This window comes from Cygnus olor, chromosome 10 (genome assembly GCF_009769625.2).
Source record: "Cygnus olor isolate bCygOlo1 chromosome 10, bCygOlo1.pri.v2, whole genome shotgun sequence".
In the NCBI taxonomy this organism is placed as follows: Eukaryota; Metazoa; Chordata; class Aves; order Anseriformes; family Anatidae; genus Cygnus; species Cygnus olor.
The window spans coordinates 21138739-21159663 of NC_049178.1; the positions used below are offsets into that span (position 1 = coordinate 21138739).

Below are 20925 nucleotides of genomic sequence, written 5' to 3' on the forward strand. Positions count from 1 at the left end.
GCTCCGTCCCGGGCTACATCCCCGGCTCCATCCCCATCCCCATCCCCATCCCCAACCCCATCCCATCCCCCATCCCCGTCCCCATCCCATCCCCATCCCCATCCCATCCCATCCCCATCCCCAACCCCATCCCCATCCCATCCCCATCCCATCCCATCCCCATCCCCATCCCCATCCCCATCCCCATCCCCATCCCCATCCCCATCCCCATCCCCATCCCCATCCCCATCCCCATCCCATCCCCATCCCATCCCCATCCCATCCCTATCCCATCCCATCCCCGTCCCGTCCCCATCCCCGTCCCCATCCCCATCCCCATCCCCGGCCCGTTCTCGGGCGGCACGGCCGCATCCTGCGCAGCGGCGGCGGGCGGGGCGGCGGAGGGGGCGGGCGGCGGCGCGGCCCGGCCACCATTTAAAGCGGTGGCGGCGCGGCGGCGGCTCCCCAGTGCCGAGCGGCCGCCGGGCGCGGCGGAGGCAGGGGGGGAGAGGCCCGGCCCCGGCCCCAGCCCCGGGCACCCCGCGCCGCCGCCCCGGGCCGGATGAAGGCGCAGGGGAGCGGGGGGCATCGCCCGGGCGGCGGCGGCGGCGCCGGCACCATGGTCCGCCTGGGCAGGCTTCTGCGGCTCCTGACTCTGCTGAAGTTGCCCTGCTGCCTGCTGGAGTTGCTGCTCTCCGAGGCGGCCCGCGGGCAGGAGATGTACGCGCCGCACTCCATCCGGCTGGAGGGGGACATCACCCTGGGCGGCCTCTTCCCCGTCCACGCCAAGGGCCCCCCGGGCGTGCCCTGCGGGGACATCAAGAAGGAGAACGGCATCCACAGGCTGGAGGCGATGCTCTACGCCCTGGACCAGATCAACAGCGACCCGGACCTGCTGCCCAACGTCACGCTGGGCGCTCGCATCCTGGACACCTGCTCCCGAGACACCTACGCGCTGGAGCAGTCCCTCACCTTCGTGCAGGCGCTCATCCAGAAGGACACCTCCGACGTGCGGTGCACCAACGGGGAGCCGCCCGTCTTCGTCAAGCCGGAGAAAGTAGTCGGGGTGATCGGGGCGTCGGGGAGTTCCGTCTCCATTATGGTGGCCAACATCCTCCGGCTCTTCCAGGTAGGGCTGCTGCCGGGCCGGGCCGCGGGGCTCTGCCCGCCGGGCTCGGGGCTGCGCTCGGGCCCCTGCAGGTTCTTCCCTCGCCTCCCCCCGGAGCGGAGCGGAGCGGGGCGCCTCTCCTCGCCTCCCTCCCGGCCTTCCCTCCCCGTTTCGGCACGTTCCCTTCCCGGCGGTGCGTGGCACTCTCCGGATTTATCGCCCCATTGGCAAGAAGCAAGCCGTGAAGGAAGAGAAGGGAGGAGGAAAAAAAAAAAAAAAAAACAACAACAACAACAAAAAAAAAAAAACCAAGGCGATGACTGAGCTGGGTTTGCACTGGAGAGGGATACGGCTCGGCGGTGGGGGCACGGGGCGGGCGGGGGTCGCCGCAGCCGCCCCCGTCGGGGGTCCGGGGATCCGGGGGGGGCTGCGCCCCGGCGGACACGGGGCTGTGCCGGGCACCGCCAGGCGCCCCCTCGCCCCTCGGGGCCGGGCAGGGCGCTCTGCCCCGCGGCCGTGCTGGACGGGGAGGGCAGCGCGGCCGCCCCGGGGCTGGGGGCGGGCGGGGGCGCGGGTCCCGGCCGGGGGCGAGGCGGAGGCGCTGCGGCTCCCCCCGGTCCCCGCTGCCCCTCGGAGCTCGCGGCTCGCCGTGCCCCGGGGAGCCGCCGGCAGCGGGCGCGGTGGCAGCGGCAGAGCCGCCCCCGGCTGCACCGTGCGCCGGGGGGTTGCTCGCTTCCTATCCTGCGCCTTCGCGTGCGGAGGCGGTGGGCTGCGTGTGCGGGGGGGCTGTTTTTTATCTCTCGCTTCGGCGGCGGGGCAGCGCTGCCCCGCTTTTCCCAGCTGGAAACCCGCGGGGGTCCGGTGGAAGCCCCCGGCACACCGCATCCCCGCGTCCTGCCCGCCCTCCCGAGCGCTCCTGACGGACCCGCTTCGGTTTCCCTCGCTCCCCGCCCCCCCCCCCCCCGCTCCCGGCAGGTGGAGACGCGGCTCGCAGCGCCCCGGGGCTCCGAGCCGCCGGCCCTCGCCTTCCGGAGCCCGCAGGGTGCGAGCAGTGCCCAGGCTGTGCCCAGGCTCCGCTCCGCCAGGCGCTGCTCTGCCCAGGCAGCACCGGCACGTCTGAACGCCTGCAACGGCAAACGGTGGGCACCGCGCTGAGGTCTCGCTCCGGGGGAAATCCTCGGAGCCTTCCCCACAAAGCCACAGCACCTGCGAAACCTTTGGTGCCGCCGAACTTACGTAATGGGGCTTGCAGACAGCAAGGCGTTCGGGCAGTTTGTGCGGGTGGTGGTATTTATGTCTATCCAAACATTTTAACATATTGTGACTAAGCATCTGTTCCAAATTGCTTTTTATCCAAATCACCCAGAAAGCAGGAACTGGTACATCCTGAGAGAGATTTACTGAATATGTATTTTGCAGATTGGTTCTGCCTCCTTTAAGCACATTTTCCATGCCATAAAACTGTTCCCTCTGTCCTGCCCTCCTTCAAAACCCAGTTCAGAACGTGTCCCAGCCAGAGAGAAATAAGAAGGAAAGAAATATTTTGAGGTAAGAGGAGGACTGTGCCTATTAAGCAACTACGTGCTGTTGTATGGGGAGTAAGAAGCTGTAAGCTACTAGAAAGAAAATCAGCAGCACACTTGCTAACCTAAATGCTTCCCAAGATGCGTTAGCTTTTGCCACCAGCGTGTTCCTCGAGGGTATCTGCAGGTTTCCTGGCCGTGGCAGTGCGCTGAGGGGTGGGGGAATGGCTCCTGGACGTGTGTTTTCATGCACAAACTGCCGCTCCCCTAACGTCTCCTAGACGAATACTCTTTCCATCTGTGGAGGCCTCGGCAAAGAAATCTTACTCACTAGTGTTTACATTTCTCTGACAGTATTTTGGAAGAGAGTTGAATTACTTGGTACTCTACCTTAAAGTCAGGGAGAAGAAACGTGTATAAGCCACGCAGAGCACGGGGGGGGTTCCTCAGCCGGCTACCAGTGCTCGCGGGCTCTGTCCCCAGCGGGGTGTTCGCCCTGCTCTCTGCACACTGGGTTACCATGACCGGCCGTGCCGCTCACCTGCCTGCTCCTGATAGAGCACAGAGCTTTGGGAGCATCCGCAGCTAACGCCAACAGGTGTATCAGCAGGGGAAAGCCGTGCTGAGGTCCTCCGATCTGAATTAATCCGTGCCGTTACTGCTTGAAGTTCTGTGGAAGCCTTCCTTTGATTAAAAAAAAGATGCAAAGAATCTGCATTAGCTGTCCTTTCATCGCAGAGGGACAAGCCCACAAGTCCCTCCCCCTGCCTCCGTCTCTCTCTCCACGTATCCCTGAATTGCGCCTTCAGTAAAAGCCGCAGGGACTGGCTGGGGCAGGGGGGTTTTGCCAGGCGCTGTGGGAGCTGGAAGGGTGCTGAGCTCCCGGCTGCCGCAGCAGGGGGACGCTGGCCCCGGCGATGCCCGCGTGCCTGCCGTGCTCCTCGTGCCGGGGCGAAGCTGCCGGGGATGCTGAGATGCGGGCACTTGCCAGAGTGCTCTGCCTCTGAGGCACGGGGATGTGCCGAGCTGTTTGCCGTGGGCACGGAGCTGCTGGGGAGAACAGGACATCTCCTAAGGCCACGTACGTGAGGATTTCTTTTCCAAAATTACAGCCGATGAAAGCTACTAACAGCTGCCCTGTGCAAGCGCAGGGTTTAGCGGAAGGAGGAAGAGTTTGAGCCTGAATTCAGTGTCTCGTATTGCCACAAACTTGGTGTGGGCCTTAATTGAGTTACTTGGGATGCTCAGCACATCCCAGCTGGCACCAAGGTCCCACGAGCCAGACCCACACCGAGGGGGCCTGGGGCGCAGCCGGGCGCTGGGCTCACGTCTGAAGGCAGCTGTCCGGTTTGGTGAGAGCTCCCTGCAGGAGGGATGGAGTTGGGGGTGCCTCCGGCTGGGTGCTTTCTTTTTGCACCTCGCTGTTATTTAACTTCCTACTCTTCAGAAGCAGAGTGGGAGCTGTGCCCCGGCAGGGGGGCAGTGATGCTGCCCACCCACAGCCCTGGGCAGCGGGCCGGGTGCTCTGTCTCTGGGCTGGGAACCCCAGCACGTGTGCCACGCCGCCGTAAAATGCGTGAGCTCTGTGCAGGAGGCTGCATTTCCTTTCCTGCGTGGAAGGCGATGCATTTTCATAGATTTTTCTAGGACACTGCAGAACATTGGGAAATGGCTGTTAGGCTGCAAACTTCGGGCAGAGGACGGCGTGGTGGAGGCGTGCTGCTGAGCACGAGGGGCCTGCGCCTCCCTCACAGGGGGCAGCATTAATGCAACAGGAGTAACAGCACCGCGTGTGCTGGAGCGTGGAGGTGGAAGTGCATAAATATTCAAGTGTGTCAAGTACGGTGACTTTTTCAAAATACAATTCTATTAGAGTGTGCTGCTAAATAGTATGCAGATTGTAAATTAAATATTTGTTCTAAAAATAAAGCAGAAACAATTTAGAAAGCTGTTTCCAAATGCATGAGGGATTTCAAGGCAGTATGGTTTTTAGGCTGCTAGTTTTGCATTGTAAAAAAACGTTGCTACTTCAGTGTCATAATTTTCTGTACAAATTTAAATCCATGAAATTCAATAACTGTGCTGGAAAAAAAAAAGCCAAATGCTTAATCTGTTTCATATCTTCTTTGAGTAAAACCATGCAATATGGGGAATATCAGCACACTCATTTCTTTTTTTTCTACTGGAAAACTCATTTTTGGACTCCGTTCTCATTACAGCCTTCAATAATGAACTAATTACTGCTTCAGGTTTCTGTCCTCGGTGGATGTAATTTTAAATAGTCAATCAACAGTAGCTCTTCCTGTCTGAAAACCTTTTTCTTGTATCAGTGGTGGTTCTTGTGGCCTGTGAGGGTGCATTGCCAAGCCCCTTCAGGGAACTGTTTAGAAAACAGAGTGGGATAAAGGCGTACAACTAGATTGGAAGTGTAAATTGAAACTCCCTTCTATCCCTTGGGTGCTTTTGCCTGTATTTCCTTCTGCGGGTACCTTCTCACTGAATGAGAGATGGAGGTTGCAGTGCCTGCCTTCTGCTGGAGACACGATGAGGCCAGCAGAAATGTGGTTATTTGGAAAGGAATAGAACTTAGAAGTGCAGCTCTGAGCTGGATGCTTCTTTTTTTTTGTAGAAGAGGGTGTGCATTTTCCAAGAATAGCTAAGTTGGGATCTCCTCTTTGCCAAAGCGCTGCATCAACAGGCTGTGGCTGGCTGCGCTACAGCGTTCGAGCTGCTGCTGCCCGTATCGATGGAGATCGTGGCTCTCTCTCAGCTGCTGGCGTGAGGGAATTAAATTTGGCTTTGGCAGTCATCAGTTCCTGTTCCTGGTGGATTTGCTGTGCGGTCGAGGGGACGATAATGAGGGCTGTGTGAGGACCACTCCAGAGAACGTGTGCTGCTGTCATTTCAGGGATGGTTGAAGGGGTTGTTTTTAAGCTGCTCCTCTGACCAGATCCTATAAAGTCCTCCACACCACAGCAGAAGTATTTGCAAACTAATGGTTTTCTCCCTCTCATTTGTTCAAACTTCCCACTGGAGTATGTGATGTAGGCCCAAAAGTGAGCATTTGCATAGCCAGAGGTTCCCGTGGAGCCCCTCCTGCTGCCCTTACGGAGACGATTCCAGTGCCCAGTGTAATTCACTGCGGTTACCTCCCGTGGGGGCTCTTGGCTCATCCCTGGCCTTTGGGAAGAAACCCAAGATGCTTTAGCAATATTTTTCTCTAAGTGCTAATTATATTCAAAAGGAAAGGAAAATTCTTGTGCCAAGAACTCGTGTGTTTCCATGAGGAGCTTCTAGTGGTATGTTGGAGGTGCTGTGAATATATATATATATATCTTTCTGGGGGGAGAGGGGAAACACGGTAAAATCTGTGTCCTTGACAAGACAAAGTTCAATATTAGCAGTAATCTCAGCTCTTAATCCAGTTTCAAGTGCCTCTCTGTAGCCTTCAGGTAGAAAGGACTGCAAGGAGACATTTGGAAGAAGACGGCCGCTGCCAGGAGAGCAGCGCTCGCCCACGCAGAGCCAGCAGGAGTGGGTGTGAGCAGGGCGTTGGCAGATAACTGGGGGTGCTGCGGGGGGCAGCGCGGGGGGTGCTGGAACGTGTCCGCCCGGGTGGCGAAAGCATGTAGCAGCAAGTACACCGTGCAATTCCCAGCTCGCTCCTGAAATGAGAAAAGGTGACCTCTTTGGGATGACAAATGGAGGGATCATTTCGAGGCATTAATTTTTATGAAAGAAATATTGATCTGGTTTTGAATCTCAGAGCACTAATACTGTAAAACTACATGTACTATATTCCGTATTTTATTCTATTAAATGAGTTTTGCTTGGAGGCATTAAAACCCTCCAACACTGTACTGTGCATCATAATATCAGATGTTGTTACTTCTATTTATAGTGATATTCAAATTAATCTCAATGAGTGACAATGATGACTGTCCCAGACATAGGACTATGATGAATTTTATCATAATATTGGAAGATATGAAGCACGTAATTAAGGCTGTTTGAGAGCGTGGTATCCAATATAGTCAGGTCATTAGTGTGGTGGGGTGGGCATCCAGGCAGAGAGAATTCTGAAGAAAAACAAGTATTTCTCAAAGCCTGCTTTGTTACCGATGATTCTCAAGGTCCTAAAACCCCTTCTGCTAAGGGCAGCAGAGCTGTTCTGATTCACCACCAGCAGAGCTGAGAGCAAAGCATGGTCCCATCATGGGCCACTAAAGCGTGGTAGCCCTGCCGTGGCCCAGGCCACTGTCACTCGGGCTGGTGGAGCTCCCACGCACTGCCTCGGGTGACAAAACCATTTAGAGGTGCGGCACACACCCAAACCCCGTGTCGGGGTGCAGGGCTTTGCACCCTGAGCACAGCTGACAGCAGGGTGATGGTGATGGGCACTGCTCTGCTGGGTCGGGCGCTTCCAGCAACACCACCCGGCAGCTGCGCTTACATCTCCAGACCAACTCCAGCTCCAGCAGCATTGCCCAACTTCCCTCTAATGTCATTTGGTTCGTATTGAGATAAGCGATGCTTTTGCTGTGTCATTTGGGATGTTCGGGAGAGGCATTAGCATGCTGAATGGATGCGAGTGTTGCAGGGCATATATCCTCTTATTCTTCAGCTGACGTGGTAATGCGGGCCAGTGCTGCACTTTGGAGTATTTTTAAATGAACCTGGCAAGCGTTCCCAAACCCCCGTGAAGTGCTCCTAATTAGAGATTGCCTTTCTGCTTGTGTGGAGATGTGCAGCACTCAGACTACCTGGCCTCTGATCTGAGTGCGAGGAGGACGCAGGCGTGGGAGACCTGCCTCTGAGCGCCCGCGCAGCACAGGCTCCGTCTTCTCACATGCAGGGCACATCAAATAGCTCCCTTCTTGTGCAAAGGATAGCCTGACCTGGGGAGGTGGGGAGGACAGCTAGAGTAGTGTTAAATGTTGTAAGACTTCTGTCAGTTTTGATGATGGCTCTGCTTTAATGTATGTGAACATGTTTGTGTATGTAGGTGTTCACATATCCATTTATATATGTATTGATATGTCATTTTATATACTTATAGATATATCTATGTATTTTTTTGATATTCTGTAAACACAAGCGACCCGTCTTTCAATATCTTGCTCAGGAATGATGCCGGGGTGGGAAGGGGAGAGGCAGCACTTGTGCTGGGTCACGATAGGCGACGGTGGGATGGAGCACGCCTGGGCTTCCATTGACCGCTGCTGTCAGCGTGCAGACAGCCGTGTCACCTGGCTGCTCAGCTTTTTGGTTCTGCCTGTCTCACGTTATAATGGTGTGAGGTTCAGAAGAATCATGGATGGGTGATTTAATGGAGAAAGGTGCGTTCTAGCAACACAGAGCCACCTCCAAGACATTCAGCAATGCATCAGGTTGTGCTCAGGCCTGGCTGTTCCTGCTGGACAGTGATGGGAGGATGAGCAGAACCCGTGAGGGGAAGGGGGGAAGCCCTGAGGGGTTGGTTTGTGTGTAGCTGGTGCAGGGGGGGATGGTGACCTGGAAGGAGGATGCTCTGCAGGAGCAGCAGTCCCTCTCCTCCTACCAGCAGAAGCCTCAGGTCTTTCTCCAGCCTTGCTGGAGCGGCTTTCTTGCTTCCAGTTCAAAAGCGAGATAATCTGGACCTGGCTTTGGTGCGGTCCCTTTGCTCCACTGCATGCTGTAGATACGCCCTTAGATCTTGCTTTTACTGTTTTACAACTGCTTTTGCCTTTTTGCTTGTGGGTATAACAACTGCTGACAAAGCCAAAGCCTTAAGCTGTAGATATGTGCTGAAAAATGACTGTGATCCAGGTTCTCCTCGGATGGCTTGGTACAAACCCGCATCTCCACTTCCTTCGCAAGAGGTTTCACACTTGTGTCCCTGATGCCAGGGTTTAGCCATGCGGAGCTGCCCGGGATGCCCGTGGTCAGCATGCAGAGCACTCCCAGCCCCGCAGCTCCGCTCTCTGTGCTGCGGGGCTGAAGGCGAGGAGGCTCCAGCTTTAAGCACCGCTTGTCACTGGGAGCACAAAGAAGTTGATTGTAGTGCTGTTACAGAGGCTTTCCAGGGTTAGCTGGAAAAGTCATCCCCTTTGTTCATAAACCGAATATCAGGTAGAGAAGCGATGGTGTAAAAGTGACTATACATCCCTGCGTGTGATTTTTATAGCAGCCATTTATTACTATCTTACATGAAGGCCCTAATCCTAACCTTTCTTAGAAGAGTGCCAATAAATAAATGGGACTATAAATCTGAAGATTGCAGAGGATGGAGACACGTACTTATCTTAGCACAAATTTCCAGTGCTTTCTTTGAGGAGTCCACCCAGCACTGGCTGATGTCGGTGGGGTGGCAGCTGGGCAGGGATCCATCCGATCCCCTTGGGCAGCTTCAAGCTTCCCTTTATCCTGGTCCAGAAGACCTCCTAAAACAAAAACCAGCAGAGACCAATCCATAGTATCAAAGCCATTCACTAAAAACTGGTGCATCAGGGATATTAGGGAATTATGTAAAGCCCCAGAAATTGAAATGGGGGTGGGGATGGAATTCCCTACTAAATCTGGACTATGAGAATTTGGTAGTCTGTAGTGCTCACACCTTTCTGACTGGATTTTGCCCGCCTTGTGCATGGAGAGGTGTCAGCCCCTTTGCACTGGGTAAGAGCTGCACCATGTCCACATGTGCATTTAGCTATAGGAGCTCATGTGGGCCCTGCAGAAGTAAGGTGGGAGCCATGGGTGCTCGGCTGTCCCCTTGGGGCAGATGCTGTCCCTTGCCCCCTGTTCCGGCCCCTCCTGTGCCCCCTCCTGTTTTCCTGGGGCAGGGGCTGTCCCCTCGCCTCCTGCCACCGGCTCGTGTGCTGGCGGTGTCCCCAAGTCACGGGGCAACACTGGTGGGGGTGGATCAGCCTGTCCTAGCAGGTACCTGGCTCACCTTCTACAAACACGTAGTGAGGACAATTCTACAGCCTCCATGGATTTTTTTTAATTTTTTTTCTTAATAGGCAGCTTTTATCTTTGAAAAGTTTCCTGGCTTTGTTTTGACTGTATTTTCACAGCAGGGTATGAGGCTTAAGTGCAACATAAGATGCAGTAGGTCCCTTCCTAAAGCAAGATTTCTGCTTGCTCTTCTGCTTGGAGTTAGGTAGCAAAAAGCAGACTTTGACCACTTTAATGAGAGATTTATCCACGAGATTAACATATACTCAGCTGGGACCTGGGAAACTTTACCTCTGTCTCATTCAGGCTTTAGATCTAGCATAAATGTCCAATGGTCTGGATGAGTACTGGTGGCTCTTTTCAGCTCAGTGTCATTTCAGTGATGCACTTCCAGTCTAGACTGCTTGTGCTTAAACCACCACCAACAAAACAACTAAACAAAAACTCCACAAGAGCTATGCTCCCACAATAGCCTTTGTTTAAAGAGCTGACAGATTTGCAAATGAAGCAAATAATAAATTTCCAATTGTCTCTATTCAGGATCGTCAAGCTCTGAAGAGGAACCTCAGGAAACTTTCATGCTTACATCGTCTGGGATGGGAATGCTTGGGTTCAGTGCCTTGCAAATTTGTTTTCTCTGCTGCCATTTTAGACTTGTGTAGAGTAATATTCTGCAAGCTCATATGGAGAAGGTTTTCTAATAAATTTATTATTTCATAAATATTTTAATAACAGTAATTATGCATTCATCAGAATGGAGATTTGTTTCAATGTCATTAAATTCAGCCTCATAATTATATGCATGGTATTTTTGCACACAGTACAAGCTGAGTGCAGTTCCTTTGTAAATATAGTGCAGCACTTGGCGACACTGGAGGAGTTCACATCTCTGCAGAATTTTCATCTCTAGCTATTGGCATGTTGTATACAAAAAAAGGGGGAGGGGGACAACAGGAAATTTTCTTCCATGAGAAAGCAGAATTCAGGCCTTCAAAACTTCAGCAGTTTTGTATCTCCAGCAACAACAGTGAATGAGCTCCTTAATACGAGATCACAGACGAAATGCAAACTGTGGGATGCAGAGGCACCAGTCGTGCACCAGCGGCACTGCAGTGCTAAACCAGCTGCAGCGCGGCCACCATGGGTGCCCCGTTTGCACACGCGGCGATCACCACCACTGCTGGCTGAGCTACCAACATGCTTCTGAGATTTACACAAATTTACTTTTGTTTATGATGCATTAGTTTATGATGCATTATTTTGGTGAAAGGCTTTCTTTTTGAAGACAGACTTATTTTTAGACATCTTGAGATAAACGCAGCCAAGTTAGTATTAGAAGTTCTGCTGTTGCCAAAGAAAGCTTGACTAGGATACAAGTTTTGTAGCAAATCCCCTTTTCACTGTATGGAGCTTCATTCTGGGAGAGCAATGCGTGTGGTGGTTTCTAAGTATCTCTGCGCAATAAACATGGTAGGAATAAATAAAAAGCTAAAGGGAAACAATGCAAAATTGTCTGGAAGTTGTAATTTTTGTGTAAATAAAATCCAGAACTAATAGAGATGTCTTTATTTTTTTACACAAGGTAATTTTGCTGTAGTATTTAAATGCATAGAAGTGATACTGACAATAAAAAATAATTAAATGACTTTTTGTCTTGTTTTTTGCTTTTCTCTCTGAAAGCAATGTAGAAAATACCACACTATTAGCAAAGTAAAGGAATTGTCTTTTTAAGTTGTGTGCACCATTGTTATAGTGAAGGCTTTTCAAAATAAGGAAAGGATATTTCCACGTTTTGATTCCTCAGCAATGGGAACTCCACACCTGTTCCCGTACTCAAAGATATTTCCTGTAGAGTAGCGTTAGCGGCACAGGTAAAGAGATTTGTGTGCTGCGTGGCATTATTGAGGCTGACAAAAAATTAATTTTCCATCTGCCTCCAACAGCCACGATGGCATCAGCCCTCAGGGAGTTACAGCTTGTTTTCACTTTGTTAGCTAAATGAGACGAGTGGAAATGCAGAAAGGGCCTGACTCCCCCCACGCTGTGCGGGCCAGCCAGGGATGCTGCAGAGCTCAGCATGCCCAGCGTGTGGAGGGATGAAGCCCATGGCAGTGTCTTCCCATCTTCAGGGGGGTTGTGCCACAGTAAGCTGGAGGGCATTACATCTATGAAGCAATGACAAATTTCAAAAAACAGCTTTTCCCACCTGTGATAAATGTACTTCGCTAGAGAATCCAATTGTTATTAAAAAAGCCTCCAAACCCCATGCTTATTTTCTCATAAATAATCTTATATTTCAGAAGGAAATAAATACTTCTAAGCACAAAAGCACGGAGGAATGAGGCTGATAACCCTTCTATAAAATGTCCTGCTTGAGGTGAGCAAAACATCTACTGTTCGCTTAAGAAATCCATCTGTTAGTGAGATAATTGTTTATTAAAATGGGCATTCTATTGCTAGGTTTATGATAAGTGCACGCTTGTGAAATAAACCCCATATTTGTTTCTGGGCATTCATCTGTGCTGTGCTGTCACCCTGCACTTTATATTTAAGCATGCAGTGACTCTTCCCTGATTATCACAACTCAGCAGTTGAGCCCTGCTCGAAACTCTTATCAGGCATGGTGGAAATGTCACATGGGGAATTAGAGCAGGGCCCTTGGCCATTGCATGGCAGCTTGGTTTGGAAGCAGATTTGAGACTCTTCTTAAGGGTAATAGGAGGTGTTTGCATGGTAGTAAGCAAGTAAATGTTGCAGCAAGTCAGCTGAGTTATATCATTCAGGCTTTAAGCTATGAAAAAAGTTGTAACAATTTATCAAAAATATTAGCTGTTCCATGGGGCAAACTAGCTGATTTGTGGAACTTCCATGCAGCAAATTATTACATACATTTTTTACACAATGTTTTATTTATACATATTGCTTTGCTTCTCCTTTTGCTAGTTTTTCAAATCATTTTTTTAAAGCAATAAACGTGTGTGTTTCTACCTCTTCCCTTCCTCCACTGTTCCTCTCTCAGCTCCTAAGCAGTCTGGAAAATTGGTCTGACAGTAGATCTTAATCTCCAGGGTGAATTTTAGATAAGATGCTATTGGGTTTATAAAAGGAAGTTTTTTCTTATGCCATTATAAAGGTATCATTGAGCTAGCAAAACGGGCAAACTGTTCTCTTTGTCTTTCCCACTGTTTTTGTACAGCGTGTTAAATCTCGTCACTTAAATTATAATAAATACGGCGCGTATTAAAAATAACAAAATAATGAGGTTTAGTTTAAACACACAGCTAGGAGAAAACACAATCTTTCTCAATCGAATCATGTTTCTGCTGCTCATGAATCTTTTTGTCATATTTGTTGATGGAGAATTTGCTTTAATGCGCTCCATGAAGACAAATTAAAAATGCTGCGGCTGGGGCCATGCTGGTGGGAGGTGGAAATAAAGCGCACGTCCAGTGCCTCCCCTTTTCTTTTTATCCCAGCCTGTGCTGGAAAACCAAATCACCACATTGACTGTTACCATAAAGCTTCACAAGACATCGTTTGTAACTGGTTGTCGGTCTTTTGCAGCATTTAGACAGTGAAAATCGGAGTTACAGTGAGCTAGGCCCCATGGTTATGGTCAGCTCTCTTAGCACACCCACTCTTTGTGTAACACTTTTTCTGTGGCCTGTGTTTGCAGGGCCGTCCTTTGGTTGGCTTTGGGATGGCTAAATCCGTGTTGGCTTTGACCAGCAGTCAACGTAGGGATTCTTTGTCCCTCCTTCACTGGGAGCATTTCCTCTCGGGCTGTGTTGTTCCCCTGTGACACCGGGGCAGGAGGTGACACGGGGCCTGGGCTGGCCCAGTGCCTCTCCTCAGGACCTACAGCGCGCCTTCTAAGTGCGGCCTGTAGGAAACGTGTCTGCACGGTTACTGAGGGATTCTTAGCACAGGGAAAGGACGTGTTCAGACCAAATGACAGCCTGTCACGGCACAGAACAAAATACTCTTATAAGCTGTAGCAATTTTAAAAATAGAAGCCAGGGAGAAAATGGACTTGAAGGTACATAGCACTCAGACAGATGGGAATTGGTCCTAATGGCCTTGAGCTGTGCTCGGGACGCAGGGCTGTGAGCTCAGCCAGGGCAGCGAGCTGCAGGTGGGAACAAAGCTGCTGCTCTGATATGTCTCCCCATATCAAATGTATTTTTATTCCTAATTCAGGCAAAGAACTCTCCTGGCTTCAGCTTCTCCTTGTTCAGCTTGGGCTCGCTGCTGCAAGGCCAGGTGCTGCTGCTCCAGGAGGTGATGGGGGAATCGACTGTGGACACTTGGCTGCTCTGTAGGGCTATTTATGTTGTAGAAACGTGCTTCATATGAAATCTGAAATCTGTTCAGATAACATCTGAATTCAAAACGTAGTACATGACCTGGCTCCTGAGTCTAGCAGATGAGCTTATTTGGTGTAAGCCCAGGGAAGGATCACTGGGATCGCTGTAAAGTCATGCAGATACAATGCCGACTGCAGTAAGATTACGGTGCTGTAAACGGGCTGTTAGATCTGCAGGACATTTCTTAAGACTTTCCAATACAGGAAAGCACCTATGCTTGAAAATATATACATATATTTATAAAGAGTTGTTGAACATTGATTCAGGTGATTCTGGTGCTTTGACAAGCGAAGGGAGGCATGTTAAAAACATAGAGGTCTCATGCTTTCCAATTTAAAAGTACTCACTAGTACAAAAAGCTATTGAAACTTGATTTAAATCTTACATGGTAGAAAATTATAATCATGTGGTGTATTAAATTGAACTCATGAGTCTAATACCCATGATTCCCACCAGTGCTCTCAGTAGTGCAGCCGTGTGACCTACTGCATTGATGCTCTCGCACTTTTCGACTATCTCACTTGTACTTAATGTATTAATCTAGTGCTTCTGATGGTTATTTTGGCATCCCAAGTGCTTGATCCTCTTCAAATAGTTGACATTCTCTCAGTGCATTAATTCCTCTCTGGCATTATAATGAAAAGGTATTGATGAAAAAACTTGGAAGATTTAGAACTGAATTGAGTCAGGGTAGGACTAACCTTAATTAATGCACGTTACTGTTTCTTATATGACAGTTTATCTGCTCCTAATTAATGTTGTTAGAACTACAATATAGATGTGTGATTATAGACTTATTTAAAAAAGCAATGAGATGGTGAATAGCTGTCACGATCCGACAAAACGTATGCTTGGATGCCAAGAGAAAAGAGGTGGTTACCAGTACTGCTGTGTCCTCTGCACCACGGGAACCAAACGAGATGACTACTGGCTGTAGTTGACCTATCTGTCTCTGAATTAAATGGAAATTGAACTGAGCAGCCTACTGAATCTTTTTCAATTTTGCCAGTTTTTATTGACTCTTGTAATTGTCCTAATGAGACACTGCATTTAAGTTGTCTCGTCTCTCCCACCCACTATTTTTTCTCTAGCTTTTCTGAAAGTCTATTTTTTACACGGACTGTTCACGTACACAGCTCTTTACATTAGCAGCTTTAAAACGACAGTTCTTCTATGTCTTTTTTTTTTAAATGTTCTCTGGGGAATGATGCTTCAAACAAGGAAATTGTATGTTTCATTATCAAAAAGGTTTCAGGCTTTATCAGAGTCTTTTTGTTATAGTTGTCATGGAGGTTTTTATTATTATTGTTAAATTGAATAATGGGGAGGAACCTGTTCTTAAGTCTTTGTACAAGAACTAAAATTTAAATCCAGATAAATTCAGTCTGTTTGTAAAAGTGACTTTTTAAGGTTAACTGCATTTAGTTACAATCACTGGAAGTGCAGTTCTGTTACTTTATATGAACCAGATAGCAAGGTTTTTTTTGCAACTGTAATAAGTGAGGATGGAACCCAACTGCAGTTGGAGTATCTGGTAGGTAATTTTGCAGGCGCTGTTATTTCCCAGTAACCCAAAGAAACCCTCCTGCAAACTCTCAGAGGCTGCTAAGGGCACCCTGGCAGGGATGAAGTCCTTCAATAGGGGCATGGGAAGAGATGATTCAAAAAGAGTTTTTTTTTGCAGCTCAGCTGGGGCGTCAGGGAGCCAGAGAAAGCATTGCACTGGAGAAGGGATGCTGACTGCTGTTCTGCGTGAAGTCAGTATTATTCATACGTCCCTGGGATGGCAACAGCTCCTGATTTCTTGGGGCTGGGACAGAATCTGAATAAGTAATAAAGAGATTAAAGGCTTGGGGATCTGAGTGAGCTCTTACAGCTGGGAGTTGCCAAAGCAAAATAAATAAATAAATAAATATGCAAAGGTGGCAGCAAGGTGTAACCTGTTCAAAATTTGGGTCAAATTTAACAAATAGTTTTTAAATAGTTTTGTCTTAAAAAATACATAGAGGACCAGTTTGAAAACATATAAATAAATAAATAAATAAATATCAGCATATTTAGGCTACCCCAGGCTTTAGGGAGCTCCCAGTTCAGAGAAAGCATGAAATGTAAGTACTTTATATAATGTTTACTGTGACCATCATACTCATTATGCCTATGAAATACATTTTTTTTTTCCTTCGGATGCTGAAATTTGTTGACAATCAGGACTCAAAAGAGTCCCTCAGGATTGTTTTGGTGTTATGCTATGGGATCTTTCCTTGTAATCACCACGGAAAGGCAAATTGCAGCAGGCATTTTAAAATAACGTGTTTAAATACTGACCTTTTTCAAAGGCTTTGATGAAAGATGTGAAAAATTGGAATTCATTATAATATTTCTAATTTCCTGACATGAAAATAGGAAAGACTTTCTCAATGTGCATCTTCTCAAATAGTCACCATCAAATGTCCTAGTTTAACAAAGATCCCTTGACTCTATGCATGTCAATGAACTTAACTATTGAATATATAAATCAGTGCTAATGCATGCTCTACAAAAGGAAAGGATTCCTTTCTGTGTATACATTGCTGTCATACAATTCATTACTGTGGTGTAAATGCCTGAATGAGTTTGATCTAAAGGTGCATAAATACATTTAAATGGATTTAAAATTAGGACTATTAAAATAACTACGTGATTCCCCCAAGAGCGTTTTGGGGCAAAATTAAATTCAGAACACATAAAATGTAGAAGGTTCATATATATGTGTGTGTATATATATACGCTTTCAACATTGCCACCATTTGTTTTTTATGTAGTCAAAAGAAAACACAAAAATAATTCCTACAGCAATGTTGAGGGCCGTGGGGAAGGTAAGCAAAGCATCTGGATGCTGTTTACTCCCGACAGGCAGAGGCAGAATTCTGGTGTGGTGCCAGTCCGTTCGGTTTTCTGTGGGTGGGGTTGTTGGGGGGTTTATCACAGACTTGAAAGACCCTAACCTAAACCATTATTCAAGGCTTTGTTTAAATGCACAATGAGACAGTCCCCGCGCTAAAGAATTTACCGTCTAAGCAGAAAAAAACAAAGGCTTTGGAGGAGAGATGTATTATCTCCCTCTTGCAGATGGAGAACTGAGAGGCATAACAGATTAAGTGAATTGCCTCTGATCGTTTAAGACTATCTGTGAGAGCCGTGCAGTGAACTTGGATAATGTAAGCCACAAAATCGTCCTTCCCCGTGTGGGCCATGGGGCGAAGGGAGCCGTCTCCCCTGGGACGTGAGTTCTTCTCCTTCCTCTGTGTCTCCAGGGCTCGATAGTCACACACGGCTTCCCTTGGCACCCTTCACGTGCTCCTGGTGTCTCTCAGGCCAAAGCCCTCCCTGTGGAGGAACGCGGGGCTGTGACAACTTGCATTTGTTTTCCCAGCGTGTCAAGATTTTGTTTTGCCAGGCAGGTGAAAGTGCTGACAGCAAACCGGGTAATAAATATTAATAGTGGGTAAAGGATGGATCTTAAGCACCTGCTGCTGCTTACTGTTAAAATCAGGTATAAAATGGATAGGGGTCAAAATATCAAGAGAGGAAAAAGGTAATGCCATTCCTTTTAGAAAAGGAAAAGAAAGAAATCATGCCCAAACCAGCAATACTGCATGTGCCGGGGGGAGCAGGGCTGAGGCAGGTGGTAGATGGAGGTGAATTAAGGCAAAAGGGATACAGATGGGCTCAATTGGGAGGAAATGAGGAAGGTAAGAAATGGGAGGGGGGTGGCGGTGTGGGGAGGGACAGCAGCAGAAGGAAGCATGGGGAGAAGGACGTGGTTAGTGGCAGAGGACTGATAATCCAAGCAGATTTGAGGTAATCTTGGGGAAAAGGGTCTTTAGTTTTTCTCTCCGGAGGTGTTTCCATGCTCTTAAAGCAAGAGGCTGGAAGTTCCCAGATGAAACTCCTCCCTTGCAATGTGTCTGAGCCCCCAGTTCTGCCCAGTATCTCCTGCCTGGCACCGTGTGCCTCTGACGGCTTGCAGCTGGGTGTGTTGTGTGGCCCAGAACAGGAGAAGAGGCTTGGATTCCATAACAGTATTTATTTGTCTTTTTGTGAGCTGTTTTGGAACTTCTTGGGGGCTTGTTTGGGGGCTGAGGAACTGAGTGGGAGCTTTGGTAGTAATGGAAATACACTCTCAGGAGAAACCTCCTGGCTTGCAGCAGAAGTGTATGTACTGGGTCTTTTTTTGGTTGGAGCATGAGGTGAACACGTACATCTCAGGGAAGGTTCTTGCTGGAGAGGGAGAAAAGCAGCACTTTGGAGTTTGTGCTGTGATCTTTCTAGAAAGAATGGCTTTGAGTGTGCTTTTTGTACTGCATAACTTTATTTATTTTAAAAATGGCTGTGTTATTAAATTTGGCTTTGTCTGTGCAAACAAACATGAATTATTTTGCTAGCTCAAGCGTCTTCACAGTCACCCATAAATGAGGTAAAATGACTTGAAATTACAATTGATCAAGAACGATGCTCGGAGGTTTTGTCTACGAGCAGGCCATTGAATTCGGAGTCCTATCGGGTCATGAGTTCTCACTCAACCACAAAAGGCCTTTCTGCTCCAAAACTGCATTTCCTAATAATGTCTTTGTTTTCTGCAAATGACACCATAATTCAGATAAATCTGTGTTCATTGAGAAAAGCAGGATCGAGCTGTGTGTGATACGTGATGGCTTTGCAGCCTGCCTGGAGAGGAGCTGTGCGTGGGTCTGGCAGCAGGCAGGGGGCACAGCCCTGGTGAGGAAGGGACACGTGAAACTTGCTGTGTGTTTTTGGAGGCACACAGAGGTGATGAATGCAGAGGGAACACCTGGGCTGTGGCTGTGCTGCTGGCTGCTTGCTCTCCTCCCACTTCGGGGGCTGCTTCTGCAGGGGAGTTGGGCACATGGTCCCTGAGGGATGGTTCCTCCTCACCTGCTCCATGCTGGGTTTCTCCCAGAGAGGCTCAAGAGCACCCAGCTGCCGTGGGGAAAGGAGGGAGAGCTGGCGGGAGCCCTGTGTGCAGGCTGGTTGGACCAGGCATCCTGCATGCCAGGGCAGCAGGGGCAGGAAGGGGACTGCAGCCATGCAGGTTTCAGGGGGTTTTATCTCCAAAGTGGGTCTGACTTAAATTCTGTTAAACCATTATGCTTGCTTGAGAAATGGTACCGGGCTATTGTTTCCTAGAACGTTCATTTTCTTAGCCAGGTGCATGAGGAAAGGACTTTGGGCTGCTGGTGCCAGCTGAGTTTTGGGCTGGCAGTGTTCAGAGGCAGCCAGTGGACGTGGTGTGCCCCAGCTGTTGGGCGTCTCTGCCAGCGATGCTTTTGGCTGGGCAGCTTTAAGGAAACACTTGCAGATACTTTGCCTCTAGGAGTAAATTATCCAAATCTCGTTGCAAATCAGTCCCACAGTGAAGGGGCACATTCCAGCTTGGCCCATGACAGCTGTGGCCTCAGAGGCCACGCCAGCGTGCAGTGGTGTTTCCTTGTGCGTTGCAGCTCTGCTGCTGCTCCCAGCTGCTGCGCGCTGCCTGCCTGGGGAGCAGGAGGCCTGGGGTTAGCACGGGGAGTTTTGACAAGATCAGGTATGCATAAGCAGATTAGGAAATGTTGGCTGTGAAACTGAAGTTTAATAAATGGGTCAAACTTTTTCCAGCTCAGGGAGCTAACGCTGCCGTATTCCTGCTCAGAGAGCTCGCATCAATGCTGTTTAACCTACATGTTAGCGGTGTTCAGGCAGAGGCACTGAAATTAATTTGATCGGTTTGACCTACATAGTTACACAGGAAACAATAAGAAATAAACAAGAAGATGAGACTGCATTAGAGCAAATCCTATTTTTGGCCTACTTTTTCTGCCTAGTGAATACTAACATACAAATCAAAGGAATATACTTAAAAGTGTTTTAAATAACCATCGGTGTCAGAGGCTGGTGGAGAAGGCTTGTCATGTAACGCACAGGATCAAGGTGATTTCTGCGTGCGGGAGGGGAAAATAAGGAGCAAATGGCTTCAGAAACTCTTCCTGCCAATGTGGGACTGTGGCCTGCTGGTCCCATGGTTGGGATGCCCGCCTGAGCTCACCCTGCTCTGATCTGCATCTCTTATCCCTCCGCTGTCCCTGTGCTCAGATACACGGGCTCCTTCTCCGGCCCTGCTGCCCATACTTGCTCTCAACATCCCATAGCCAGACTTCTGCCTTTTTTTTCCTTTTTTCCAACCTTTCTCCCCAGCAGTCCATTTCAATAAGGAGAGCTTACTAAAACGTTGTCTCTTAGGGATCTCTGTTTATCCACTTTGAAGACGAGCGTGGCTAAATGTTTTCTAGAGACTCGAGGCTTTCCTGGCTTCCCAAGAAGGCAGTACTCTCTGTATACAGATAGCCTCTGCTGTAAGATTTTGTGAATCTCTCAGGTTTCAGAGCTGACTTCACAAGTCTAAAATTACCGTTAGATCTCAGTTAACATAAATCATCACAAAATGCTGTTCATATTAGATATGCTCCTACTGGGTCTTTCTGTCTAGAAATATAATCAAGTGAAGAACAGTTGAAATGAAGTGAGTTGGGTATTCCATGTTTTCTCTGCTGTTTTTGTTTGGATTAACTTGGTGTCCTGGCTGAGTTTCTTCTGACTGTTGTGTTTAAAAAAAAAAAAAAAAAAAAAAACAGTCCTGTAGACTTCCAGGTGAAATGTCCTTCTCCACAAGGCTGCTGCTACCTGTCTGCAGGCACATTTCCCATCGATGTGCAGATGTCCCATGCCAGTGGGGCTGGGACCCAACCCCATGTTTGCTCCTTGTGTTGAGAGCAGGAATAAAGGAAAGCAGGCTCAGGTTCTGGGATGAGCGTCCCATCTTGGTGCACGAGGCTCCTTCCGAACTGACTGCGGTTTGGTTCGGTTCAACTCACACGGGAAGTGGGTTAAGCCTACTTCAGCCTTATTATGAGTAAGTGTTCATACAAAAGGCTGAATTGAGGTGATTTCAGTTCTGAATTCCCAGAATTAGTAT

The 20925-nt window shown here is 48.8% G+C and overlaps 1 protein-coding gene across 6 annotated transcripts in view; it reads left to right on the forward strand.

The window, feature by feature from the left end:
• The first annotated feature begins 497 nt into the window (after positions 1-497).
• GRM7 (glutamate metabotropic receptor 7) overlaps positions 498-20925 on the forward strand; it is a 267773-nt gene continuing 247345 nt past the window's right edge. For 4 of the 6 annotated variants that reach the window (XM_040568674.1, XM_040568681.1, XM_040568675.1 and 1 more), the window contains exon 1: positions 498-1108. In XM_040568674.1, the coding sequence (XP_040424608.1) occupies positions 542-1108 (567 nt within the window). In that variant the 5' untranslated portion in view covers positions 498-541. Of the gene's footprint in view, positions 1109-17678; positions 17754-20925 lie in introns of those variants that run through there. The other 2 variants (XM_040568676.1, XM_040568678.1) reach the window with 2 other exon arrangements.